The 27,880-nt window shown below is 39.0% G+C and overlaps 1 protein-coding gene across 2 annotated transcripts in view; it reads right to left on the reverse strand.

Annotated features, from left to right (window-relative positions):
* CR1 (complement C3b/C4b receptor 1 (Knops blood group)) overlaps nt 1-27,880 on the reverse strand; it is a 95,123-nt gene that overhangs the window by 25,668 nt on the left and 41,575 nt on the right. Inside the window, exons 12-24 of one of the 2 annotated variants that reach the window (XM_053608064.1) lie at nt 24,275-24,360; nt 21,985-22,380; nt 20,149-20,325; nt 19,961-20,063; nt 18,212-18,297; nt 14,550-14,777; nt 11,997-12,096; nt 8,686-8,771; nt 6,409-6,807; nt 4,908-5,084; nt 4,711-4,813; nt 3,337-3,422; nt 1,071-1,298 (exon numbers count right to left, since the gene is read on the reverse strand). In XM_053608064.1, the coding sequence (XP_053464039.1) occupies nt 1,071-1,298; nt 3,337-3,422; nt 4,711-4,813; nt 4,908-5,084; nt 6,409-6,807; nt 8,686-8,771; nt 11,997-12,096; nt 14,550-14,777; nt 18,212-18,297; nt 19,961-20,063; nt 20,149-20,325; nt 21,985-22,380; nt 24,275-24,360 (2,255 nt within the window). The remainder of the gene's footprint in view (nt 1-1,070; nt 1,299-3,336; nt 3,423-4,710; nt 4,814-4,907; nt 5,085-6,408; nt 6,808-8,685; nt 8,772-11,996; nt 12,097-14,549; nt 14,778-18,211; nt 18,298-19,960; nt 20,064-20,148; nt 20,326-21,984; nt 22,381-24,274; nt 24,361-27,880) is intronic. The other variant, XM_053608065.1, reaches the window with a different exon arrangement.

A 27,880-nucleotide genomic window follows, 5' to 3' on the forward strand; every position in this document is an offset into this window, starting at 1 on the left:
AAGCATCAGCTGATCAGTAGATGGTTGACTCTTTAAACCTAGACCTTTTCGCATAAACACCATCCTCTTTATACTCTACCTGAAACCTGTTTCAGATGGAAGTACCCCAGGGATCTATATGCTACTAGCTCAATGCTCTTCTGTCCTGACTGGAGGATGAAGTTTGTGTAGACAATCATAGCCACACATGAACCTACAACTGTCAGGGGCTGTCACTGAAAGCCAGACTAATATGTAGAAGGAATGATCCATAGAGGCTGAGAGCATATCATTCAATCCCACTTCTGCCTGGCATCCTGAGTTTTCTTGGTTAATGGAGAGATGAAGGGCTAACCAAATGCAGTTAGTGGCTTGAACGGAACACCTGGAAGTAATGAAACAGCCCAAATACCTACAGCTGAGTTTCTTTAATTATTTTTATAGCATTTTTGAAGTAAATTATGCCCTCAGCATGTACTTTTCGTACAGCACACCCATCTAGGGCATGAAAGTCTTTTCTTTGGTATTTGTTTTCATTGCTTTGAAAATACTCTATAAAATCTGGATTTCTTTTTTTTTTTTTTTGTAGAGACAGTCTTACTCTACCACCCTCCGTAGAGTGCCGTGGCGTCACGCGGCTCACAGCAACCTCTAACTCTTGGGCTTGCGTGATTCTCTTGCCTCAGCCTGCGGAGTAGCTGGGACTACAGGCGCCCGCCACAACGCCCTGCTATTTTTTTGTTGCAGTTTGGCCGGGGCTGGGTTTGAACCCGCCACCCTTGGCATATGGGGCCGGCGCCCTGCTCACTGAGCCACAGACGCCGCCCATAAAATCTGGATTTCAAGATGAGCTCCACTTGCTCATCTCCTTAACCACCCTGAGCTCTGAAGCTCACAGGAAGGGCCATCAGAATATCACCAGCAGAAACACAGCATGGCACATCCAGAACCCAACTATTATTCACCTGGGAGGTAGTTTTGTCTCTGACAAAGCCATGTTCACAAGCAAAACCAGTTGTCCCTACAGAAATTTAGAGGTTCTGGCTTTGGTAGTCTGACCCCACTTAGGATATGTGGAAGCAGGTACTGACCAACAGGAATGGAAAGCTCACAGCGAGGAGCAGGGCTGCTCCAAATCCCGTTCCCTTGACTGTCACTCGTGCAACGGATGGTGCTTGCCCCGATGAGGTCAAAGGTCACCCCTCTGTCTGAGTGTGAGTCACATATGTAGGATACTTCTTTTCCATACGGAATATTTCCCAGAGGAGTTACTGTGTGTCTCCCATGAGAGATAGCTGGAGGATCTGGACAAAAGATTTCTAGAAAGACAAATACTTTACATTGTATTAATGTTTCATGACCATGAAAGATGTATGTATGAAGATGTATGTATTTATGAAGATGACCATAAAATAATGGTGCCTTGTTGTGACGAATAAATCTTTTTCTTTTAGAAAGAGCATAACTAAGTGGATAGAATTTAATTCTATAAGGTTTTTGTTGAGAAGAATTAACTGAGGTGAGACCTATTTATACTTTATTTCAAAAGCTTAAAAGATGTCACTCTGGAGCATCCAGATAGATAAGTTGGTAATGAACTTGCAAAGCAATTAATTCTTTAAAACAACCAGTTGTTTGCCTGCTTTACATCAGTCGTAATGAGAGCCCTGGGTTGACAATGGGGTTCAAGAAAGACAAGGTTTTAGCTCACAGAGACCTAAAGTTCCAAAGAAATCTTTGTGAAGTTTATTAAACATGCACTACTAACTTTAACAGATGTAAAAGACCATTATCATCACTGCCAATAACAAATATCCCAGAATGTCACCAATGTCCATCAGTAAATATAGTGATCTTTAGACCCAGATTAAATGGCTCCAGGGAGCCTTTTCTTTTCTTTCTTTTCTTAACTTCTAAATTTTCAGTTGTCATTTCTTCCTGATTTTAGTGTGTCTACATGGAGTAGTTCCCTCCCTAGAATTAGGGATGCTTCTAATAGTATGTGAACTTAGGAATAGTTACCCAGATTTATCAGAACTCCTAGGCTCAAGTGATCCTGCCACCTCAACCACCTAAGTAGCTAGGGCTACATGGCTTTTTTTTTTTGAGACATAGGAACTCATGATGTTTTCTAGGCAGTCTTGAACGCCTAGCCTCAAGTGAATCTCCTGCTTTGACTTCCCAAAGTGCTGGGGATTACAAGCATGCGCCAATCAATTACTGACTCTTGGCCTGTTTTATTTAAGTGAGTGGTTTGGAAATTTAAAACATCTCATCATTTCAAATATTGATTCACTGTCCCAACTCCCTGTCCCATACTGATTGATCATATAATTCTGTTTTATTTTCTTTAAACATCACTATTTAACATATCATGTCATATATTCTAATTAAAAATTTTTTCTTATTTATTTTCACATTCATTGTCTGCTTCCTACTTAGAAAATAAACCCCATGAAAGCAAGGATAAATCTCTCCTGTTTATTACTCTTGCCATACCTGGGAAGTCCAGGCACGTGGGGAGCCTTCCATCAGTAACTATAGACTAAATAACAAGCTGAATAAATAGATATGTGAGGGGACAAAAAAAAACATAAAAATTTAAGCGATTACTCTCCTGTTGACAAAACTAAAAAAGAAAGGTGAATAGATAAAATTTGGTGCACCTATTTTCTCCCTCATCTCCCACAAAATTCAACACTGTTATTAATCTAGTGATTTATACATTATAATAGTAACATAAATAGGTGATATATAAGACCTACAAAACCTTTCCTTTAATTCTTCCAACAAAGAAGTATTTTTGTCAATGAAATGACGTTCCAGACAAGGAGTGATTCCATAAGACAAAACACATTTAAAAAAATACTGGGCGGTATGAATCCCCAACAATAAAAAAAAAAAAAAAAAATACTGGGCGGTGCCTGTGGCTCAAAGGAGTAGGGCGCCAGCCCCATATGCTGGAGGTGGTGGGTTCAAACCCAACCCCGGCCAAAAAAACTGCAAAAAAGAAAAAAAAAAATACTGAATAGGGTGGTACCCGTAGCTCAGTCGGCACGGCTCCGGCCACATACACCGAGAGTGGCAGGTTCAAGCCCCGCCTCGGCCAGCTAAAAACAACAATGCAACTGCAACAATAAAAATAGCCGGGTGTTGTGGCAGGCATCTGTAGTCCCAGCTACTTGGGAGGCTGAGACAAGAGAATCGCTTAAGCCCAAGAGTTTGAGGTTGCTGTGAGCTATGTTGCCACGACACTCTACTGAGGGTGACAAAGTGAGACTGTCTCAAAAAAAAAAAAACCCCAAAATACCGAATAAAGAGCACTATCCAGGATGCACAGTTGTTCTGTCTACTCACGTTCACACGTGGGAACGCTGCTGTTCCAAAGGCTTTTCATTCCAGCCAAGATACAGTGACTAACTGAGTTGCCTTTTAACTGGAACCTAAAGAAAAAACAGTGGTAGGAAATGTGTGAGCAAGTCCCCTTGTGCTCTTCATTTCTTCACTGATAGGAGCCTGCTTTCCTTACTGCACCGTCCTCACTGAGTAGCATCTGGGTTTTAGATTCAGTCTCGCCTAAACAGCTCAGTTCATTAGCGACCTGAATTTGGTACTTGGCAGGAACTGAAGCCAAATTATTCTAAAGAATTGCAGTATCCTCTGACTGGCAAAACAATTACTGCTGATGAGTGTCATCAAGCAGGCTTCAGTGCCCAGCATCACCGGCTGAAGGCACTGAGCACAGAACCAGCCTTCTCCATGTGCACGAGACCCACACAGTTGGGGTCATCCCTCACTGATGGCCTCTGACATCCCACACATTCTCATCAGTGGGTTATGAAGAACAGTTGTCAATTTGGTGAGCAATATCTGAAAAGACAACAGGCATTATGCTTCTTGCTACTACAATTGTTATGGGCCAAAAGGAGGCTCACTGAAGCACACTGAAGCAAACGTTGAAGGACAAAAAGAAAGGTGAAGAGGGGAGCCTTCGTCACCCTAAAATGCCTAGGACTATTGGATCCTGCTGTCCCTCTGAAATCTGAAATCATTCCGAAATTGAAAATCATTCCTGGGTGGTGGACTTTGTAAATGCCAAAGATTCCTTGAAAATGATCAGAAATAACTACTTAATTGCCCAATCTTATTATCTCCCAATACTGCACACCACCAAGAGTAATGAATACACATAAAAAAGTAATAATACTATCTGAAATGGTCACATCAGTAACTATGATCCCAAAAGCCATCACGGAAGATATGCGATCATATTAAAACATACCTATTCACTATTACAAATTCCACTATTGACTGGTTTTAAGTTTCCTGAAACAAGCCTTGTCTGACTTACAGAGTGAACAATTTTTATCTTATTCATCAAACACTTTTTTCTAGAAAACCTTCCATAATACTATGTTTGTTTGTTTTTTTGCCTGTAAATAAATACTCACCCATCCACTTCAAGTTCCAACTGAGAACTCAAGATTAGTGACTGTATAAAGGTTTGTACTTGACATTGAGTTATATGTGCCATTTTTAATTTATTTCCTGGTAGTAGGGCCTCTGAGTTCCTCCCTACCCTCACTTCAAAATCGCTGTGAATGTTCCATGAGTTAATCTCCTTGGGTGCTTCCTTTCCACTAGCACAGCCCTCTTTGGGGATTCGCCCTTGATTTCAAGAGAGTCACTGCCAGCACCGAGTCTGTGGTTTCTCTTCTGGATCACACTCACCCTTCATCACAAACAAAGGACACCTTTGCTCCAAGCTGGAGATTAAGTGGAACTAAAACATGGCCATTAGGGAGTTGGCCCCGGAAGTCATCACAGGATTTCACTGCAGAAAAAGAAAAACAAATGGAAACAATACTGGCATGTGGAGAATAAAGACACAAGGTTAAAAACGTCAAGCCAGACAAGAGTCCGGGCACCTGCACATCTGGGAGCTGCAGGGCTCCAGTCTCCCTGGGGTGTGCAGTGCAGGGAAGCAGCCCCTGTGAGGTCGTAGCCAGGCTCACAGCTGTAGAACACTTCCTCCCCAGGTGAGAAGTTGTCCTTGTCACTTGGGGTATGTGCACCATGCAGGATTCCTGGGGGTGGCTGACACACTGTGGAAAAGACAGTTCCAAAGTACTTGTTAGTTATGGGACAATTTCTTTTGCTACACCCCATGCTTGCCAGAGACCTTAAAAACATAATTACAGAGTGCAACGTTAAAAGACCTGGTAGTTCAGTACCCACATTTTACTGACAAAGAAACTAAGGATATAGAGCTCTGACTGGAATCAAGATCTTGCTGATACCTTGTCTGTGTTTTTTCTACTGAAACACGTTCGGAAGGCGACAAGGCAGAATATTCCTCTTGCTTCTAGGTTCTAGCCCTTCCATACAGATTCATGAATGAATGCTGGTGGCTTTTCCACCCTTACACTTTCCAGAATGGCAGCCTTTCAGGCATCATCTTGAAGGCAATAACAAGGGATGCATTTTCCCGAGCTTCCTCTACCAGGTTCCTTCAGCTCCTGTGCAGACAGTCAGGAAGCTTTCTTCACTTTCCCTCCCCACTCCTCCTTCAGTTACCCTGGGGCTGATCTATAAGCCCCTCTGTCTCTGGGGACCAGTCCCCAGTGTTTCTCACTCTGCTGCTAAACCAGCCAATTCAGCATGAGAAGACAAGAGAGGCCATCAAAAACAAAATCCACTGAAAAGAAAAAAAGCCGCAGACTTTTAAAATGATTTTTTTAGAGCCTATTTTGACCCCAAATTTGGCTGTATCCACATGCACCCCAATTGGTGTGTACTTAGGACATCAGAGTGCATTGGTGACTTGGTTTGAACCATATATAATTGAAGGAAAATGAAAAAACATTGTTTGGATTTGAGCAAGGCATATCCCGTTTCTGAGCTTCACTTTTTCAGTAACCTATGTGGAGGAGTGGAAGTCCAAGGCCTTTTTAATGTGATGCTATTATTTCAGTCCCATGGCTCCTCTGCCTGCTGACACAGTCCAGTAATAGAGGAGTAATAGAGGTATGACCATTATCATTACATATTGTTACTGATCATACTTTCACTTTACATTATCGTTGGGGTCTGGAGTGAGAAAGACTCTTGCATTCCAGGCCTTGTTCTCTTTTTTACTAGCTCTTTGAAAACAGGGATAAGAATAGTTGCTTCCTCATATATTTGTTGTAAGTATTAAACAATATGTATAAAATGTGTGTATTAGAGATGAGACATAGAATAAACCAATACTTTCGGACAATTACTAACAGAGGTAACAGGTAGTGGAGCTCATATGAATTTTAGGGTGTTTATATCAATTTCATAGTTCTCACACACACACATGCGTATGGCTTTCTTAATTTCAACAACTCTGATCACCTGTGTCCACTCTCACCCCCTGGCGAAGTCTGAATGGCTCTAACTCACCCCTGAAGCAGCGTGGCAGCTCAGGTCCCCAGCTGTTGTTGGTCTGGCACTGCACGGTGTCAGACCCTTTCATGACAAAGCCAGGCTGGCATCTAAATGTCACCCTCTCATGGAGGGAAAATGAACTCCTATTTCCAGATACTCTAATTCCATTTTCAACTTCTGGAACTGTGCATTTATTAGCAGAAACACACCGCGGGGGAGGGCTACTCCATACACCAACTTGATTATCTTTGCTGGTGCAGTATATTGACTGTTCTCCCCTGAGGTCAAACAGCTTTTCTCCATCTGGCCCAGTGTGACACCGGTAAGTGACCACTGCTCCATGATGAAAAAATGTTCTATTGTTGCTGTAGAAGTCGCCATTGGTTATGGCTGGAGGCGGCTCACAGGATATACCTGAAAAAAGAAAGAATGTGGTGAACAGCAGCTTATTATTTTTATAACTAGGAGTTATATTACTATAAATTTAAATCACAAATACACAGAGCTGAACGATTTCCCAATATAACTAATTACAATTCTGTTAGTTTTTCTTATATTTGCCAATAATCAGACATGTTTTTACATAGTTGAAATTTATGTGTGGGTAATATGGGTTCTGCTCCTAATAAAAATTTCATGTAAAAAATATCCATATGTTATTAGGGTTTATGTATTTATGATTTTAAATGGAAAATTCATGTGAGTTTATCATAGATTTTTAAATTATTTATCTACTGCTGGGGTACTTTTTTATATTGGTTATTTAATAATATCTTGGCAGGTTAAATATCCCACTTCTGGCATTACTTATTAAGAAAAAGAGAGAAAAGGAAATAAAAAAGATAAAGCATGAGAAATGAAATATCATAGGTTCAGGGGGAATACTAATGAAAAGATAAACATGTACTATGTTCTATCATAAGTAATGGTGAAAATATTGATATAAGTGACCCCCACCCCCACATACACAACATGTAACAAAGTGAATCAATTAAATGATTATTGATCTATAAGTATAGAGATACCTCCCTTAAAAAGTTGCCAGGCCTAGACAATTTTTATAGTAAACTAATAATTCTTGGATAATTTGAATTTTTCATAGAATTTTAGATTCTTGGCACATAAAGGAGGCACTTTATAATATGGTTTCTCATTCATTTCCTTTGAATTTTAAAATGTCAATGCCATTAAAATGAAAAGAAAAAAATGTAAATGGTTCAAAGATAACAATTTAACGTATGTCCTTTCAGATACATATGTGTGTATGCGCATATATGTGTGGATATATTTTCTATAATATCATATTTGTGGCCAAATAACATTCAGTCATGTAGATGTACAAATGTGCTCTATCTCCCCACTTGGAGGAGGCATCTCAACCTTTGACGCCTCATGGTACACTTCTGTACCTTTTTAAAAAACATACAGCCATTTTCAACAAGTCTTGTTTCTCTACTAGCTATTTACAAACCATGCTGAACATTTAGGTTGTTTAAACGCTTTTCGCTATCATAAATAATATTGCACTGAGTATCTTTAGACCACAATCATGGAATTTTCCCATGATTCTGGTTGGGGGTGCAGTTAGATAAGTCCTGGGAAATAGAACCACAGGGTCAAAGTGTATTTGCTTTCAGCTTTTGTATATGCCGGTCGTTAGTCTTCCCGAAGTTCATGCCCACTTTTAATGCCATCAGCTCTGGATGCTGATTTCTTTATAGCCTTAAGACTTTGTTGGATTGCACTTAGTCATTGTTTCATGTTCTCAAAGTTTTGGGGGTTTGTTTAAAAATATCCCATGGGATAGATGGAGGGTCAGCTAATCAATTACAAATACAACTAATAGCATGAGCCTGAAAGACTAAAGGAAGATTAGAACTCAAAACGGCCAGAGGATGGGGGCAATTGCCAAGAATTATGAATTTCTTTATTACTATGAATCAGAACAATAAGGATGGGAGTAGTCCAAATTGTAATGTGATAGCAAGGGTTGATAAAGACAGATCTAATTTTGTCTAACAGCTTTAAACTTTACTCACTAAGGAGAATGATCTTTGTGCTGGAAGGAGTTTATTATCAAAATAGGAAATTAGGGCTATTTTACCTGAGTTCAAGTCCACAGTTTAAATTATCTTTTTAGACAAAGAAAAGACAGGATGAAGCATCTTATTTCTATTCTCAAAACATTTGAGAGATCACTTTGTACAGGAAGGATTAGATTTCTTCTTTGTAACTTTGGGGGAAAGTCAGGATCAAATGGAGGGATTTATGGAGAACAATATTTCCACTCACTCTCACAAATAGGTGCCTCTTTATCCCATGTGACATTATTGCCCGAGAGGATACAAACAGTAGATGGGGAACCAATGAGTCGATACCTAAAGCAAAGAATGAACAATGATCATACTCTACACATATTTCCCATGTAAGTCACTGCTTAGAGAATAGTAGCAGGTAGACATTACAAATGACAGGAGGATTTGCAATATGGCAGACCTCAGAAAAAAGAAATTCCACCTCCACCTGCCAATTAGTCCTTTATTTTTAAGGACAAGCTTAGATGTTTAATTCTTCAATTCATCTATATTCTGTGTACCTCACAACTGAATGAGGTATTTCCCTTATTCCTCATGGGACATTCCAGAATCATGGAATTTTTCCATGATTTTTGTCTTTAGGGAGCCTCATAGAGCTATTCTCTCCATGTGTACTTCAACCAGGAGATAAGCTCCTTGATTAGCTGGGAGGATTTCTTATTGAAGTGCATAACCCCCTGCAGCATACACCTTAAACTAAAGGCTTTCAAGCATGGGGTACTCAAAAGGAAAGAATGGTGGCTTTACTGTGAAGAGCCAGTAATGAAGAGCCAGAGGAGAGAGCTAAACATCTTCACACTTTAAGTGTAAAATGAATGGATCCTCACCCATTCCGCAATAAAACCTTTCAGAGGCAATTCCATTTTTTCCAAGCCCAGTCAAACACACATATGTGTATAGGGTATCTTTTCCAAATGTGTCATTACTTTTCTAAATTTAGAACAATATTTATATGCTTCTCTGCAATTTTTTTTTCTCAGTTAACTCTGCATCATGGTCACCCATTCAAGTTACTAAATAGAGATCTAATTAAGTCTTTACAATTACTGTCAAACAGTTCATCAGGTAGGTATCTTACAAGTTATTCAACCTACTGCTAATAAAAGGATGGCAGAGTTTGCTCCTTTTGCTTATCTAAACGATATTGCAATAAATAACCTTTTGCATTACTCCTTTTCCCAAGAATGAGATGAGTAGGTGAGAAGATATCCACGGTTTCACAAGTTATGGAAGGTACAAGATTGTTTTTCTAAAGGCTGTAACAATTCACAGTTCCAATGAGGCACAATGAGAGGACTCATTTCCTCAAAATTTTTACTTACATCTACTTCCCTCTTTTAAAATTTTCCCAGTGTTGTACCAAGAAAACATGAGACATTGTTGCTTTAATTTATATTTTCCTAAGTCATAGTGAAGTTGGATGTCACTGATTAAATGTTAATATTTGGCAGCCATTTTTATTTTTCGGTTTGTGACCTACTTGTGTATATTCCCTGTTCATTTTTGTATCGGGTTGTCCACTGATCATCAATTGTTGTGTGCTCTTAACTTTCTCTGTTTTACCTTATGCAAATTTCCCTTAGTCTATTGCTTGTCTCTTAATACAGGGCGTATTTTTGCACACTAACGTTTTAATTCTTCCATACGTCACTCTGGACATACTTAGATCTAACAGCTGACCTGGTTGGGAAGGTGACCATCTTCTTCGTCCCTCTGCACATCTAGCCAGATTACCCAAGTTAACCCTGGGGACCCCAGGAAGCTGTGTGTTTGGTAAGAGAGAGCTTCCTTGCCAGTGGTGAAGACAGTTCTTTAGTTAAGAATACAAGTACGTAAGGCAGAGTTTTATCTTTCAAATGAATGAACTCTCATTTATATTAGTGTTTGTTTGATGTTTTGTTTTCATTGTGTATCAACAAAAATAAACAAAATCTTTTAATAACAAATATGTTATTTTTTGATTTAAATTATTTTCTTTATATTGCCACCATGTTTTTCTTCTTTCCTGATATTTACATCATATATTTAAAAATTTTTCCTTTTTTGTCATTATTGATAGTGAAAGAGAAATAACAAAATTTGCCATTTAAACCATCTTACCTGTATACCTCAGTAGCATCAATTGCAATGACAATGTTGTGCAGCCATCATCACTATTTTCCAAAATTTTCTCCACCCCAAACAGAAACTCTGCATGTATCAAGCAATAACGCCCTCTTCTCTCCTCCCCTTAGACTCTGGTAACCTCTAATTTACTTCCTGTGTCAATGAATTTGCCTATTCTAGGCATCTCATATTAAGTGGAATTATACATTATTTGTCCTTTTATGTCTGTCTTATTTCACTTAGTGTAATGTTTTCTATTTTGTGGCATTTATCTGTGTTTTTTTCTTTTGTATAGATAAATAATGTTCTACTGAATGTATGTACCAGATTTTGTTTATTCATTGCTTGATAGATGCCTGGGCTGTTTCTACATTTTGGCTATTATGAATAATGCTGCTATGAATATTGGTATTTGAGTGTCTAAGTCCCTGTTTTCATTATTTTAAGATATCTACCCCAATATCATACAGTAATTCTATGTTTAACTTTTTGAGGAATTGCCAAACTCTTTTCCACAGTGGCTGCACCATTTCATATTCCTATCAGCAAAATAAATGTATAAGGGTCCTCGTTTCTCCAAATCCTCAACATTTTTATTCTTTTTTTTTAAATTACCATTATTATATCATCCCAACAGGCATAAAGTGGGTTCAATTTGTTTCTCCCTAATGACAAGTGATATTGAGCGTTTTTTCATGTATTTATTCATTATTTGTAGGTCACCTTGGGAGAAATATCTATTCAAGTCCTTGCTCATTTTGAAATTGGGCTTTTTTTTTTCTAATTTGACCTTAGGAGACCTTTATATATACTTAATATTAAACCCTTATCAGGGGGTTAAATTGCAAATATTTTCTCCTGCGGGTTGTCCTTTTACTGTCTTTATAGTGTCTTTTGTGCATAAGTTTAAAATTTTAATGAAGCCCAGTTTATCTGTTTCTTCCTTTGGACTTTTGGTGTTGTATTCAAGAAGCCATTGTCAAATTCAAGGTCGTGAACACTTGTCTCTATATTTTCCTCAAAGTGTTTTATAGTTTTCGATCTTAACTTTAGGTCTTTGATTCATTTTGAGTTAATTGTATATGGTGTAAGTTAAGGGTGCAGCTTCATTCTTTTACTTGTGGATAGCCAGTTTTTCCAGGACTGTTTGCTCTCTCCCCATTGAATAATCATGGCAACTCTATTAAAAATTCAATTGACCATAGATGTGAGGATTTATTTCTGGATATCAATTCTATTCCTTCAGTCATATGCCTATGTGCAAGCTACCATATCCATCCAGCAGTCCTATTGCTTACTTTTTAAGGCACAGTGCCAGTAGTCTGGTTTGTCTATGGCTGAGTCAGAGCCTGGCATTGTTGTTCTGGAACTCACATTTAAGAGACAGAGTTCCCAACTTACCCTTCATTACAAGAATAATTAACTATTGCTCCAAATTGGGTATCTGTGTTTATGTGCACCATTCCATTGAAGGGTTCTGGAGGAGTTCCACATGATTTTCCTAGGGGGAAGATGCAGAATTTAGGACCAAGTGTAGAGTTCAAATCACCTGTGTTTGTAAGGCTCAACTAGAGTACAGCACACTGGGCACCATATTTAGTTCTGAGGGTTCCATGGAATTGATTGCTAACCAGACAATGGCAGAATCAAGCAGCCACAGAGCCTTTAAAAACGACTATCTTGCATCTCCTAATACAGACCATTTATGGCTAAAGAGTTGTACTCTCATCTTACCAGCTGAAATCAAAGGCCTTAAAATTTGAGATTTCCTTTCTCTCTTTAGTTAGCCAAGTGTGATTCACTGCAACCCACAGAATTTTCTTCCATGCCCTAGTTTCTTTTATGGTTTCATTCATGGTTTTAGCCATCAAGGGTAATCTCTAGTGAATGGAAATTTTCTCTTCAGTTACTATTGTGAGAACCATCCCCATGAAATGAGTATTTGGTCAAGCTGTAGAAACTCTATGCAATAAGAAGGAGTGACCAGTAAAATCACTGTCCATTTAAACACCTTGGGCAAATTTAAAATCTTGCCTCCAGATTTTGAACAAATTAAATATGATCCCACAGATGCCTTGGAAAACAGGAAATAGCTCCCAAGGTGGGGTTACTTATGTGTACAGATGTCTTTGACACTTGACCAGACCAAGTTTTCGAGGCAGGTGATAGAGAACATGCTCCCCAAATACCCAGGGCGGCACTCGTAATTCAAAGATGTGCCAACAGGAAACTCAGACTCAACAGTTCGGGTTATAGGACGAGCAAATGAAAATTGCTCTGGGAGTTTACAGTGACCTGGAGAAGAAAACCACAGGAATACCCAAATTAGCAGAGAGACATCTGCCCCACCTCTTCTTTCTCTTCAATTGAGCCCATAGATAGGACCACAGAAGCCAAGAGACTTACAATAATGGCCAAAGATTTTCTTCTCCTGGAAGTTATCTTAGGATGGAGCATTTTGGTGGCATCTACTTATTAGGAAATTTTTATACATGGAAAACCATTCATCTTTCTGGCCTTTCTGCTCTTATTTCAGCTGGGTGAGAACTTCAGCCTACAATTTTACACATCAGGCCTCCTATCTCAGTGCCTATCCTGGAGTTAGCCATTAGTATTTTCACTTGTTGGTGCTAATGCCCTCATGTGTAGCAGGATATACTTTGTCATCTCTCTCCGTCTGCTCCTGCCTACTCCATTCTCACCCTAAGCTGCTTCTCTGGCACTAAATAGAGGTTATTGTGTGTAGTGGTTTGAATGTTGTACCCTTGAAAGAGATATCCACACAGAACTTCAGAATGGGAACTTATTTGGAATAATGGTTGTCTGATGTTTTATAATTAAGATCTCAAGATGAAATCATCTTGGATTTAGGGAAAGTTTTCCCTAAATCCAAGAATGTCCTTAAAAGGGAAAGAAGTGGAGAGGTTAAGACAGAAAAACACAGGGGAGAAGGCTATGAAGATGGAGGCAGGGATGGGAATGATGTACCCACAGGCCAAAGAGTGATAGGGACACCAGAAGCTGGAAGAGGCAAGGGGTGAGTGTCCTCTTCAGCTTTAGGAGGGAGTGTAGCCCTGCTAACACCTTGATTTCAGACTTAGAGTCTAGAATACTTTAAGATCATAAATTTCTCCTGTTTTAAGCAACCTAGTTTATGGTAATTTGTTACTGTAGCCCGAGGAAACTAATACAGCCCTCTACAGATGCTGAGGGAAGCTTTTAAGGATAAGAACAAAACAGATTAAGCCTTGCCTCTTCTTTCTCAGGGGTGTCCTGGGGATGATGTGCTGTTCCAAGGCTGCTGTCACATCCCTAATCTCTAGCTTCCATTCTTAAAAAGGTTTTGGCCTAAAGGAGAAGGAAACTTCTCTAGTCCTTAGGAATAAATATCTTCTCACTTTTTGTGCTCTTTTCTTTGGACAACTATCACTCCCAAGGTACAAACCGTTCAAGCACAAAGGTTTAGATGGGGACGAGAGGCCAGCCAACAAGTGGGAATACTCTTAGTCAAGGTCTTCTTAAATCACAAAAACAGAGAAAACCTCGATAGTTACTTAGCCCATTCAGCAGGAGACTATAATAAAATTTATATTGCCAATTTTGTCCTTTCTATGCCCATGTGCCCCTCAATGAACTTGTGGAGATTGTACATTGGTTACCCCGACTCTGGTTAGTGTTCACAGGCGGTTGTTTGCGTGTGCTCTCCAATGAATACATTTTTCTTCCTGTTATACATAATTTGTGCCTTACAGCCTTCCCTCCATCCCTCCCCTCACTCCTCTTACCCTACCTCACTTCATTCTACCTGCAAGAAGAGTTGTTGGCACCTCACCTGTTCAAATGTACCTTGGCACTGCTAGAACCTGTTTTAGCTATAGTGTGTAATTTTGACACATAAAGAATTGGGTCCAGATATGTTGACCCCACTTAGGATATGTGGAAGCGGGTACTGACCAGCAGCAACAGAAAGCTCACAGCGAGGGGCGGGGCTACTCCAAATCCCATTCCCTTGACTGTCACTCGTGCAGCGGATGGTGCTTGTCCCAATGAGGTTGAAGGTCGCCCCTCTGTCTGGGTGTGAGTCACACATGTAGGATATTTCTCTTCCATAGGGAATATTTCCCAGAGGAGTTTCTGTGTGTCTCCCATGAAGGATAGCTGGAGGATCTGGACAAAAGATTTCTAGAAAGAAGACAAGAGCTCTAAATGCTGTTAAAATTTCCTAACACCTGGGGAGGCCCAGACAGAAGGATCCCTTTAGCTTAGTTCCAGACCAACCTGAGCAAGAGCAAGACCTGTCTGCAGTAGAAATAGAAAAATTAGCTAGGCATTGCGGCAGACACTGTATTCCCAACTACTCAGGAGGATGAGGCAGAGGGATCTCTGGAGACCAAGAAAGAGACTGAGGTTGCTGTGAGTTGTGATGATGCCAAGCCACTCTGCACGATGACAGAGTGAGACTCTGTCTCTACAAACAAAGTTTTTTAACTTTAATAATCTGAGGTGATTCTACAATTATGGTGTGTTGTGATTGTGTTGCCAGTTAAGTCAATACTTTTTTTTGCTTAAGGGGAGTAGAAACTACAAAATAAATGTATCAAGCTTCTGCTGAGGTGTAGCTAAAGGAAATGACACCTAAATCAATATGCATTACCAAAGTCCAAAAGAAAGAAGCATCTTGAATTCTTCAGATAGTTAAGGTTTCTGAATAATAATTGACCGTATTCCTTTAAAATAAATAAAAATCTTCTCAGCCACATTAAAGGGAAATCTCCCATTAATTCAACAAACATTTCTTTGAGTTGTCAAATACTATTTATAGTGCAAGATAAACATCACATTTGACATCAAGGATCTTCACCCTAGAAGCATCTTGATAAAACATATTAGATATTTCCTATTTGTGTATTAGTTCATTAATTTTTCTTAATGATGCCAGGCTATGAGTCTCAAAATAAAAATGAAGGATTACAGTAATACTGTCACAATGGGATGAAATATACTGCGTAGGCCCGTGTATGTTTCAAAAGGCCCAAGAATGTTAGGCCTTTTGCAACCGAGAAGCTCATCAGGTTTTGCAGGTATTTTTTTTCACTGAGGAAGCACACATTTATTCCTCTGAGTGTCTCTGTTTGGAGACTCTCCTTTCCGTTGTAATTTGATTTGGATTTGGAAGAGGCCATCATAGCTTCAGAGAATTATAGATAAATTAATCCAAGACTGAAATAGCTTAACCAGTATTCACACTCTAGGAAATGATTTCAGGTCTATCTTTGGATTCCTGAGGATATTTTATCTTTCTTTTGTTCAGACTCCTTAAGTGTCCCAGGAAAGTTAAAATTGTCAAACAGCTGACTTCCATATATGAAAGATGGGATTATCGGGTTTCATCCTATAAATCAGTACAAGACATCCAAATAATTTTAAAGCAAAGGAAAGTATTCGTTTGAGCAAAATTCTGATGTAAACATGTGTTTTCCAATAGCTGTGATCAGAAGAGGAGGCAATATCCTGTTTGATTTAGTGAAGAAATAAATGGACAGATTGGAGGTATCAGTAGTGTTTCTGTGTTTAAAGTACTATTTTTCTGTCATCTTAAAAGTAAAAAATGACCCCTCGATCCATTTCCCTCTCCAGCTATACTCCTGTTTCTATGCTCCTTTTACACAAAAACTCCTCTAAGATGCCACCTGTGACCTGTTGCAAATCCTCCCATTTATTCTCCCTAGAACTCATTGCAGTCAGGCGTGGGCCCCCAGCATTCCACCGAACCTGCTCTTCAGGCCACTTAGTACTCCTTCCTCCAAGTTGCTGGATGCAGCGATCAATTTTCTGTTCTCATCTTATTTGACTTTTCTATAGAATTTGACACAACTGATTCCTCTCCTTAAAAGAATTTTTCCACTTCACTTCATCCTCCCATGTTTTCTTTTACTACAATATCTACTTCCTCTTAATCCCCTTCCCTGATTCTTTCTCATCTTTACAATTCTTGATCCTTGATGCCCTAGCTCAGCCCAAGTATCTGTTTCCTAGCTGCACTTACTCCCTAGTTGATGATCTCTTTTGGTTCTGATTTTTAAGCATAATAGATACACTGATGGCTTCTAAATCTCTACGTCCATCCTAGAACCCTCCAAGATATCCACTTGGGTATCTCCTGGGAGTTGTCCCAAGCTGAGTTGTCTCAAGCTCAACTTTTGATTTCCCCCCATGCCCAAACTTGCTTTTCACGTAGTCCTCTCCATTTTAGTTAGGAGCTATTTTACCATTACAGTTGCACTGGCCCCAAACCTGGAAACCACCCCTTATTCTTCTCCTTCTCTCATACCCTCTATCGAAACCATCAGCAAATCCTGTCATGTCTTCAGAATATATCCAGCATTCAACCACTTCTCACCAGCTCCCCCAACTGCTTTCCTGGGCCAACATTGCTGATTGGATTGTTGCAATAGCCTCTCACTTGGAGCCCTCAAATACACTCCCAGGTTTATGGGGCTACATTTGCCTTTTGGATCCTCTGCTGCCTTCTCCACTGAAAGCACTGACTGATGCCATTGTCATCTCATTTCCCAACAGCACTGGCTGTCTCAGCCTCCCCAAAGGTGAGGGATGGGCTCCCACACAGCCTCTCCTGTGCCTACCACACCAGATACCAAAGCAGCTCCCACTGCATTTAATGGCTTCTCATCTTATAGTGAAAGGCTGATTTCTTACAGGATGTAGAGTGACTGACTTCTCCTTTGTCACATAACTCACACTCTTCCTGTATTTTCTCACTCCCTACCACCCATTTTAGTTTCCCAGAAAATGGCAAGAACAGGCTTTTTACAGAGAACACCAGGAACATTTCTGCCTTGGACTGTTGGGACTTTCCACTCCATGTACAAGTGAAGTTCTTCCTCTTTCTGTGCACATTGGTTGTCAAGAAATTTTCATCAGTGCTCACATGTTACTTTCTCAGTCAACACTTCTTTGATTACCTTATTTAAAATTGAAACTTTATTCTTTTCCTGGGATTCTTTATCCCTCCTTTACATAACGATTTTCTTGCATTTCTCTAATTTTTCTCTTAATGATACGTAGTATTATTTAAATATTTCTATGTCTTTTTTTTTTGTCTTTTATCCTTTTACAAAAATCTAAGCAACATGGGAACAGGAACCTTGTCTTGTTTATAGGTATAGTCCCAGTTCCCTGAAGACGTGTTGGCACATAATAGATACTCAAGAGAAATTTGTTGAAAGAATGAATGTATGACTAAATGAATGATCAGGAAAAGTGGAGAGAAGTTGAAGTGTGACTATTACTTTTGACAGGAAATAAATGAAACATTTTGCCCGGCATAATGCCATAAACTAATTTATAGAAAGCACTTCTTCCCATTTATGGCACAAACTATGTTTATAAATATTTGTAGGATGGTATTTAAAACACATGATGCTCAGGTTTATTCCCCCCCCCCAAATATCCCTCCTAACTATTCTAACCAAGAGCCATATCTATCAAAACATACACAGAGGGGCAGACATTAGATAATTCCATGGGGCAAAACACATTAAGGAAGAAAACAAAAAGAAAAAGAGCCAGATGTGAGCAAATATTCCTCTACTCACGTTCACACACAGGAACACTGCTGTTCCAAAGGCTTCTCCTTCCAACCAGGACACAGTAACTGGTGGGGCTGCCCTTTAAGCGGAACCTGAGGAACGGAGGTGTAGTGACTGGGTGAGTGCACACCTCATTCTTCCCTTCACGGACAGACCTCAGCTTCCTCCCTGAGAATCCCTAAATGAATTAGCAATTGAGTTCTGAAGTTAAAGTGCAGGTGCAAAAACTCAACCCACTTGGTTCCTTACTGACAGAGGCTCAGAAACCAAAACAGCTCAGAAAAAGTGCAGCTTCCAGTGAGGCAAACCAGTTACAACTGGGAAAGCTCCAGACAGATGCTATACCACAAGGTTGAGCTGAAGGAAGGACAAAAAATACAGACAGACACTTCCTTGGTCTGGTGCTGGAGCTTCAGGAGGTCACGGCTCCCTGAGTGCTCTGAGAGGCCCTTTCTATCATTAGTAGGAACATATCTTTTATTGCAAAATATAGGATTCCCCTTTATTAAACAGTGGATCAGGGGAATTGTGTCAACAAATCATTAGGAAAGATGCCAGAGACCGTTCTTGCCACGACATCTGGAGCATTCCTGAATTATACTTATGACATCTTTTGGATTATTGAAATGCAAAGCCACATTATCTGGGGGAAAGAAAAGGCAAGAAGAGAGCACCGTCTGGAGGAAATCATCCTAAAATGTCTGGTTAATTCCAGACCAATGCCCCCCTGAATTACTGTTAGGGTAAGGTTTCTTTTAACCTGCCAAGTGTGTTAGAACATAGCACTAAGATTATTCACATTCTCATAGCAACTAATGATGTTACTTGAAACACAAACATCAGTCTTCACACTCTCGCTCCAACAAACCCTAACACCATTTAAATGACACAATTGGATGACAATTACTTCTACACCCCAGAAAGATGCTTCTCCTTACTTTTTCATTTCTGTTTATATCTCACTATTGAGTCATATAAAAGTTTCGTGGAACAATCTTTGCATGTTGTTCATGTACAACTTTCTTATATATATCAAACTTTTCTTAGCAACCCCCTAAAATATTTATCTCTTGAAGCGTACAAGTTACTCCTAAGCCAAACACTTAATGATCCATGAATATATGCATGATTTGTTGCTATATTTCTGCTATTGTTATTGCCCTTTAGTGGAAGCTGAACTTTTTCCAAAATGATTTTACTTCTGAGCCTCTATTAGTGAGAAATTAAATAAGTTGAGTTGACTTCTTTTTTTTTTTTTTTTTGTAGAGACAGAGTCTCACTTTACCACCCTTGGTAGAGTGCCATGACGTCTCGGGACTCACAGCAACCTCCAGCTCTTGGGCTTTCGCAATTCTCCTGCCTCAGCCTCCCAAGCAGCTGGGACTACAGGTGCCCACCACAATGCCCGGCTATTTTTTGGTTGCAGTTCAGCCGGGGCTGGGTTTGAACCTGCCACTCTCGGTATATGGGGCTGGCGCCCTACTCACTGAGCCATAGGCGCCACCTTCTTTTTCACTAGGACTGGTAATTGTATTTATATTTCTACGTGACACTGAGTTAAACATACAATTTCCTTTTCCTCAGTGCCACTGAGTCCCTGCTACCTTTATTTTAAAGCTGCCCTTCTGGAAGTTTATCTCCCTGGGTACTTCCTTTCTACTAGGACAGTCCCCTTTTGGATTAGCCCCTGAACTTGAGAGAGTCACTCTTCACCACTGAGTCCCATCCCTGGTCTCTATTGTGGGTCACACTCACCCTTCATCACAAACAAATGACACCTTTGTTCCAAGCTGGAGATTAAGTGGAAACAGCACACGGCCATTAGGGAGTTGGCCCAAGGAATTATCACAGGATTTCACTAGGAGGAAAAAAACAAAACAAACTAAGACTTCCACATGAGGAGAAAAGAAAGTGGTCCAGAAACTGAAAGGGAGTCCAGGCACCTGCACATCTGGGAGCTGCAGGGATCCAGTCTCCCTGGGGTGTGCAGCACAGGGAAGCAGCCCCCATGAGGTCGTAGCCAGGTTCACAGCTGTAGAACACTTCCTCCCCAGGGGAGAAGTTGTCTTTGCCACTTGGGCTGTGCTCTCCATGCAGGATTTGTGGAGGTGGCTGACACACTGTGGAAAGAACAGTTTCCAAGTACTTGTTAGTCACTTTCCAGAAATAGATTCTTCCTCCTGCGTTTGCACATTCCAGGATATTTCATATCAGAATGCAACTGAAGTTCAAATTTCATCTTTCCATGAATATTTTGAGACTGTTTTGTGTATTTGTCTCATCACAAGACTGCTGTTTTGCTTGACAGAGAGAAGAGTTTTCTTTTGTTTGTTGCTTAGTATTTCGTTTCAGGGGAGGAGGCATTTGAAGTTAAAGCAATCTGGCCTCCTGTGTCTCTCAGTCCACTGCTGTTTAGTTTTCTAATAAAGTTGGTTACTTATTTAAAAAAAAAAAAGTACTCCCTAGTTGTGGGGTGATTTCTTTTGCTATACCCTATGCTTTCCAAAGGCCTTGTAGCTAGTAAGAGGCACAGAAATAGAATCCAATTCCCCTAGCTGAAGGTCTCAAATAAGTCTGCAAGACGTGAGGTTTCTTCCCTTACCTCTGGCTATCTGGTACAGAGTAAATAGTATTGGTGGATTCTCCACTTACATATTTCCCAGGAAGGCAAACCCAATTTTTAGCCTCCTTGTTTAGATGATGAAAAGGTCACTTGAGCCCAAATCTATTTAGTGGATTTCCCCTCATCTCTCTTACTCCCATGGCTGAAGTGTCATCCTCTGTCCATCTTTATCTCTCTCTCTCTCTCTCTGTCCTCCCAGCTGCTCTCTCAGTGATTGCCCATGGCTGACATGTATCAGAGAAGAATTGTTAGCTTCTTCTCTGAATCTACATGTTGAGCACAACACTTAACCACTCCACTGCTATACCAGCTAGCACAGCCTATGCAGACAAGACCAGCCATCAAGAGTAGAAGCCCCTTGGTCAGCCAGTGCTCATCATGAGAGGGCATCTTATTTAGAGTATTTGTTGCAAGATCTGCCTTCATTCATAACCATTTAGGTGCATTCTTACAGCATCATGTCATATTTTTACATCAATCTAATCTAGTTAAAGATGAATTAAAAAGTTTTGGCTTCAGCAGGTTACTTTTGCTCTTGACTTCAGATTCCTAATAGGATGTTAACTGTTATAGACAAACTAATGCCTCTGTCACTATTCTGATGCTATGGTATCTATCTTCATAAGCTAGTCTCTTTCACCAGTGGATGCTGATAGAAGTATGGTAAGAACCAGAGTATTCAGGCTCTGGGGTCTGACACACATGCCTTTTTAAATCCTGAGTGTGTCACTTAATAGAATGTGACTTGGACAACCCACTTAACCTCTGTAAGGTCAAGCTAACTTCACTGTAGCACTACTTCAAAGGTTTTTGCAAAGACAATGCATATGAAGTTCTTATGGCACAACTGGCCCTCAACAAAGTCCATCTCACTCCTCAGCATGAGTGAGACAGATTGCAGCTGAGACTTTGCCCTGAGAATTGCTCAGAAGAAAGATCCCTTTCATGGCTCATTACATTTTTTGCTTCTCAAAATGGAGACACATACACACACAGGTGCATGCATACACACCCCTTCATTTCATGTTTCTACCCCCGAAATTTACTCCCCAGCCCTGTTCACCACACATCCCTCCCTTAGAAAAAACACTGATCTTCTGATCCTGCAATAGCTCATGTAATTTGTAGAACCCTTCAAGGCCTCTCTCAGACTCACCCCTGGAGCAGCTGGGTAACTCTGGCTCCCATTTGTTCAGAGCTTGGCACTTCACTCTGCTGGGTCCTTTCATGACAAAGCCAGGCTGACAAATCAATACCACAATTTCATTTAAGGAAAATAAGCTCCTGTTACCAGATGCTATCATTCCATTTTCAACATTTGGAGGTGTGCATTTATCAGGTACAATGCACTGAGGCGGGGGGGCACTCCAGATGCCGACTTGATCATCATTGCTGGTGCAATATATGGAGGCCTCACCCACAAGCTTAAGCACCATTTTCTCTGGGTTTCTATGTTTGCAGCGATAGGTCACCACCTGTCCATATTCAAAATATTCTCTGTTGCTGAAGATACCTCCATTGGGGATGGCTGGGGGTGGCTTACAAATAATACCTGGGAAAAAAAGATTAAGATAAAAAAAACCTTGGTTTCTTAAAATTATACCTAATTACCAATTTTGACAAATAGCTTTGGTATACTGCAAATTACCAAAAAGTAAACATTCACAAAACCACTCTCATTCAGATTAGGAAACTACAATATGATGAGTTCTGCTCTTCTCAGTTAACATCGTTTCAACAAATGTGTCCATATAGTCTTAGAGTCCACATGTTTACTTCCCATTTTAAGTGAGAATTTAATGGTTATTTCACCATTGTTAATTTGGGCCTCTGTCCATGGAAGACAGTTGGCTTTATTAAGATGGTAAAGACTACAGGTTAGGAATATGGTAAAGCATACTACGTGTATTATGTAGCATCTTTATTAAATAAGTAAAAACAGCTCTGGAAGGACTAACAATAGACAAAGCACAAATACGCAACATTACATATAATCAACACAGTAATTGCAGATTCAGAAGTAATAAAAAAGAACTGAATACTGTGTTCTAGTCTATGCTAATTTGAAAATGAGAATATTAGGGGTAAAGATATATTTCACCAATCTCGACTCTGGGAAAGGTAAAATTTTTGAATACCTCACCAATATAGAAGACATGGAAAAACGTATTACAGTACTACTCCTGAAAAGATAGGAAGCACAAATAATTTCATAGACAAATTTAATCTAATTTTTAAGTATGACTTACTCCTAGGCAAGTTGAATCATTCTAAAATGTATACAACAATAAAATATATTCATCATTTTGGCAGGTATACTTTAATGCAGGCAGTTTTTTTAATCTTTAAGAAAAGTTTTAAAAAACTTCAAATTTATTATGGAAATCCATAAAATATAGATAAAAATCATTTTTAAGGCCATGATCCAGAAAGAAGCACTGCTAATGTATTCTTTCACAAACACACAAAAAATCATGCTTTTTGTAAAATATCTTTGTTGGCTAATTAATACATCCCATTGTAAGAATGTACTACTCAATTCCATTTGGAAGAGTTGCCTCTACAGTCTAATGCCTCCTGGCATAGTTTAAACTTTTTCCTTTTTACAGAACACACACCTGGTTCATTTCAGTAGATTATTTCCAAAATATTGCTTAGAATATGCTCAACTTTTATGTTATTTTAACTTTTTCTTGACACTATCACAAACAATAATGTAGGCGACATTGTAAAGTAATATCTTTGCAAAAGCCCATGATGATTGTTTTTTTTAAACAAATCATAAACAGTAGATTTTCTGAATTTAAGGCATGCATACAGTTAAGGGTTTTGTATACTGGCCTTATAGAAAGTTTCTTCCCACTCATCTTCCCACCAGTTGGGTCTGACATTACTAATTTTCTTATGCTATCACCAAACTCAAGGTTATATCCATTTTATACTCTTTGTTAACTTGCACTTGCTCAGTCCTCTATGCTCCCCAAAGTGTAGAAAGCTCATCTTCCAAACAACACACAGGAAAGATGCTATGTCTCTGTTTAGACAATAAGAGGAGGGAACTTCCCTGCTTATATAGATGATATAATATTAAGAGATGGCAGAGAGGAAATAGAGCTACTTTGACAAACTTTGTATTTATTTACTTCACTCAGAAGAATGCTCTTCAAACTGGGACGTGTCCAACCAACAAAAGAGAAAATGGGGGCTGTTTAAAATGAGCTCAAGACTACAGTTGAAAATAAGTTACATCTCAAGATAAGAACATAAACACTTCAAGGTGGCTCTAGAAGTTTGGAACGTTATGAGCTATTTTAAGGCTTTGACTGTATTCTTCAAATATCAGAAGGATTCCATTTCCCAAACCGATGAGGTTTATTCTTTGTAATTTTAGGGGACCAACTACAGGATTAACAGGTAAGGTAAATGGGGAAAGAGTTTTAACTCACGCTGGCAAACTGGAGGCTCAGTCCCCCAATCAACAGTATTGCCCAAGATGATACATTCAGCAGATGAGTGACCAACAAGTCGGTACCTAAAGGTAAAAAAAAAGAAAAATAATTATGCTGTTCACACCTCCTCAATTTCCTCACAGCATGTGACAAATCAGAAAAGTGACAGTCGGGGGAGAATTCTAAGGCCTACACTCCACCTATTGCATCCTGCTTTTCTTATTTCTCTTTCCTCTCTCTCATTATCAAAACCACTATTTCTTCCCTAACTCCTGGTGGCATGTGCTGCTTTTTAATTTCTTGGCTTCACCGTGGATTGCACCTGGCATCAAAATAGAACAATTCTTTTGTAGATATGTTTGATTTGTTTTCCCTGAAATTCTGTTTTATTTTTCTCCTTTTTGCTTGCACTTTCCATGTCTATGAGGGCTGTCCAGAAAATATCCAGCCACGTGGCTCTATGTTTGCACAGTACGTGGCTGGATACTTTCTGGACAGCACTCGGACGGGTTCGCGTATATAATGACATGTCTAATACCGTGGCGTCATTTTACTTAAGGCGTGTTCCTTACAAATATCACAAGACTGGGAGGCTTTTGATCCTATTCAAAGACTTTGCCTTTCCAAGAGGAAATGAAACCAGATCTACTGCAATACATGGTGTGCGTGGTCTTTCTTTTATTGTCACCCTATCGCCCTCTGACGTTTATTTCACAATAGCCAAAAATGAGGATGAAGCAATGAATAAACCTGACCTTCTGAAACAGAAGAGGGCTTATTTCTGGCAGAAGAGACAGATACGTTCCTGGCTATTCCTTTTCTTTCCCTCTCATTCGCTAGGTGGACCAGCTCTTTTAGTTGTTCTAAGAACCTGGAAGTTAAACATACTGTGTTTTCCATTAGAGATTATATATGTGTGTGTGCATTATAGACATGCACACATTATTTAAATGTATTTTCTTAAAACAGGCTTAGAGCCAAAATATCTCAATCTCTTTTGTTGTATGTCTAGCCTAGTTTTTCTTGCTATCTCTCATTTTCTAGTTTTGTTGATACATTCTATCCCTTCAGAGAGATTGTTATTAAATTATCATAACATCACAAATTTCTCTTTTAAATAATTGCTTCTGCCTTGTATTTAGTTTCATAACTTTGCTAAAAATAATTGACCATATTTTTGCTGTGTATGTTTGTTCATTTAAGACCATTTTCCATCTCATTGATATTTCTCTTACAGTTCATCATTCTCCTTATAAAAAATTTAATTATGGATTGCTGGGTTAATCTTTTTTTCCTGAGAGCATAAATGGTGTAATTTGGGGGTTATTGCTTATCTTCTAATGTATATCAGGAGCTTCTAGATGTGAATACTAGCTTGGCTCATTAGAAACACGATCTTATACGATTTACTCATATAGAATCAATGTGGTGCCAATATAAATTAATTTCTTTTGTAGGTATTATATTTAAAAATTTTTATTTTTGGATTCTTGAAGTTTTGTATCTATCCCTGAAATGCAAGAAGTTTCCTGGTGATAGCTAGGTACGGCCTGTTTACCCTTCCGAAATTTTCATTGCATGGATTTTGAATCCTAGCGCTGTCTTACATGTCTTCCCTTTTTTCTTTTTCTTTTTCCACTGAATTCAAGGAGAATTTGATTAACTTTTTTCTTTTTTTTTTCTTTTTTTTTATTTTGAAAGGAACAAGCTGTATTTGGATATATAAGTTCGGGCATGCTTGTTGAAAAGAAAGTCCAATTACTTTAGAGTTGATAATTGGTATGTCTAAAGTGTGTATGGATCCATGTGGGCAGGTAGAAAAGTGCCAAGTAGAGATGAGAGAAAGGAGTGGGACAACAATGGATAAAAAGCTAGGGGTTTCATAGCTCTCCACTGGCAACTGTGGCCTCTCACGCTTCAGGTAAAAAAGTGTCTATTAGTCAATCACAAATCAAAACCAGGACAACAGCTTAACTCTCAAAATAGCCATGAAGCACCATAAATTCCCCAGTTCAAGTCTGTTAACATAAAGAATGAATTTCAAATGCAGCAAATAGTGTAGAGGTGAAGTAAAGATCTTATAAATAGGTACCTTTTTTTCTTTTTTTTTTTAAAGAAGCAAGCATACATGTTTAATGTGCAAAAGGTAGCCAAAAGGCAACACACTGGGGTCCAATCCTCCATTTTCAAACCTCATAACAGAAACCAATGAAGTATTTATGACAGGAAGGCATAAGCATCACATTTACATATGAATATTCTGCCATGAACAGACAATTCACATACCTATTCATGTACACACCGATTCATATATCATATATAAAACATATGATACTTGATCCTACTTCAGCTGTACAATACAGTAACAAATAGCTCTTCAAATGAAGCATAATGGAAAAAGATTGTGGGATTATCAGGTCATAGTTGAAGGGTCTAATCAGGCTCTGGGTCATATCCCTAAATTCCAACTTGTCTTTATCCTTATCTTTCTACCTCACGTACAGAGATGTGGTTTTGTTTGGTAATTTTTTTTTTTTTTTTTTTTTTTGGTTCATGAGTCTTTAATTTATTATTATATTTTTTAAATGTACATATCTATTACTTTTGTACATATGTACCAAATTTTACATTTTAAAAATACTTTTTTAAGCCATACCTCTTCCTGGAGGTTTGTTTGGTAATTACAATGGTATATATATATTTTTTTTTATTGTTGGGGATTCATTGAGAGTACAATTAACTTTTTTTCTTACTCTCTGCTTTAATTTTCTGCAATATTCAGTGTGTATGTCATATATGTGTGTGTATATGTATGTATGTGTCTGTGTATACATTTTTTTCAGCTTGAAAATTATCCTTTTCATTCATGTACAAACTTTCCTGGCCTGTGTCACAGAAGCAATTGTACAATTGAATCCTTTAAAAAATATGACTAGCAGATAATTCTGGAGGTTTTCCCTGTTTCTTGGCTGTAACTTTATTTTGTAGGAGGAAATTTGACCTGACTTTTCATATGAGTCTCTTTTATGGTCACTTCCTGTTACTTATCAAAAGCTCAATGGTTTTCTGCTTTATACGATAGAGAGGTTCACCCTTATTTTCAGTAATGTGTGGAGAGGAGAAAAATCACAGAATTTATACGTTGTACTTAAAATGCTCAGAAAAAGATAGAAGAATTTGGATTGATTTTAATTTTACCCTGTCAGATTCTAGGTCCTGTGAGGCCCAGGGTGGAAAAAGTGTGAGATAGCACAAGTTTCTTTTTGGTGTTTGTTTCAGTGGCCCGAATGTGGTCCATGTTTTCTACTGGCTTAGCTGTTCCTGTGGAGAGTGGGATTGAGGCAGCGCTGCCCTGTATGCCAAAGCAAGTTAGAACCAATGGCAGGACCGTGCTCTGTGTGGCGTCAAGCTTTTCTTTGCACTCCATTTTTCTTTGCATTTAATTTTTCTTTGCACTCACAACTTGGCTAACCCTCTTTTTTAGGGTCACGAGAGGCCTAGCTTTTGTCCTATCTCAGCTTTCAACATGGCTTCCCTACTAAGCTCAATCATTGCTAGCTGTTTTTTTTTAATTTGTCTTAATATTTCAGTAGAGAGATATGA

Source organism: Nycticebus coucang, chromosome 10, assembly GCF_027406575.1.
Source record: "Nycticebus coucang isolate mNycCou1 chromosome 10, mNycCou1.pri, whole genome shotgun sequence".
Lineage (NCBI taxonomy): Eukaryota > Metazoa > Chordata > Mammalia > Primates > Lorisidae > Nycticebus > Nycticebus coucang.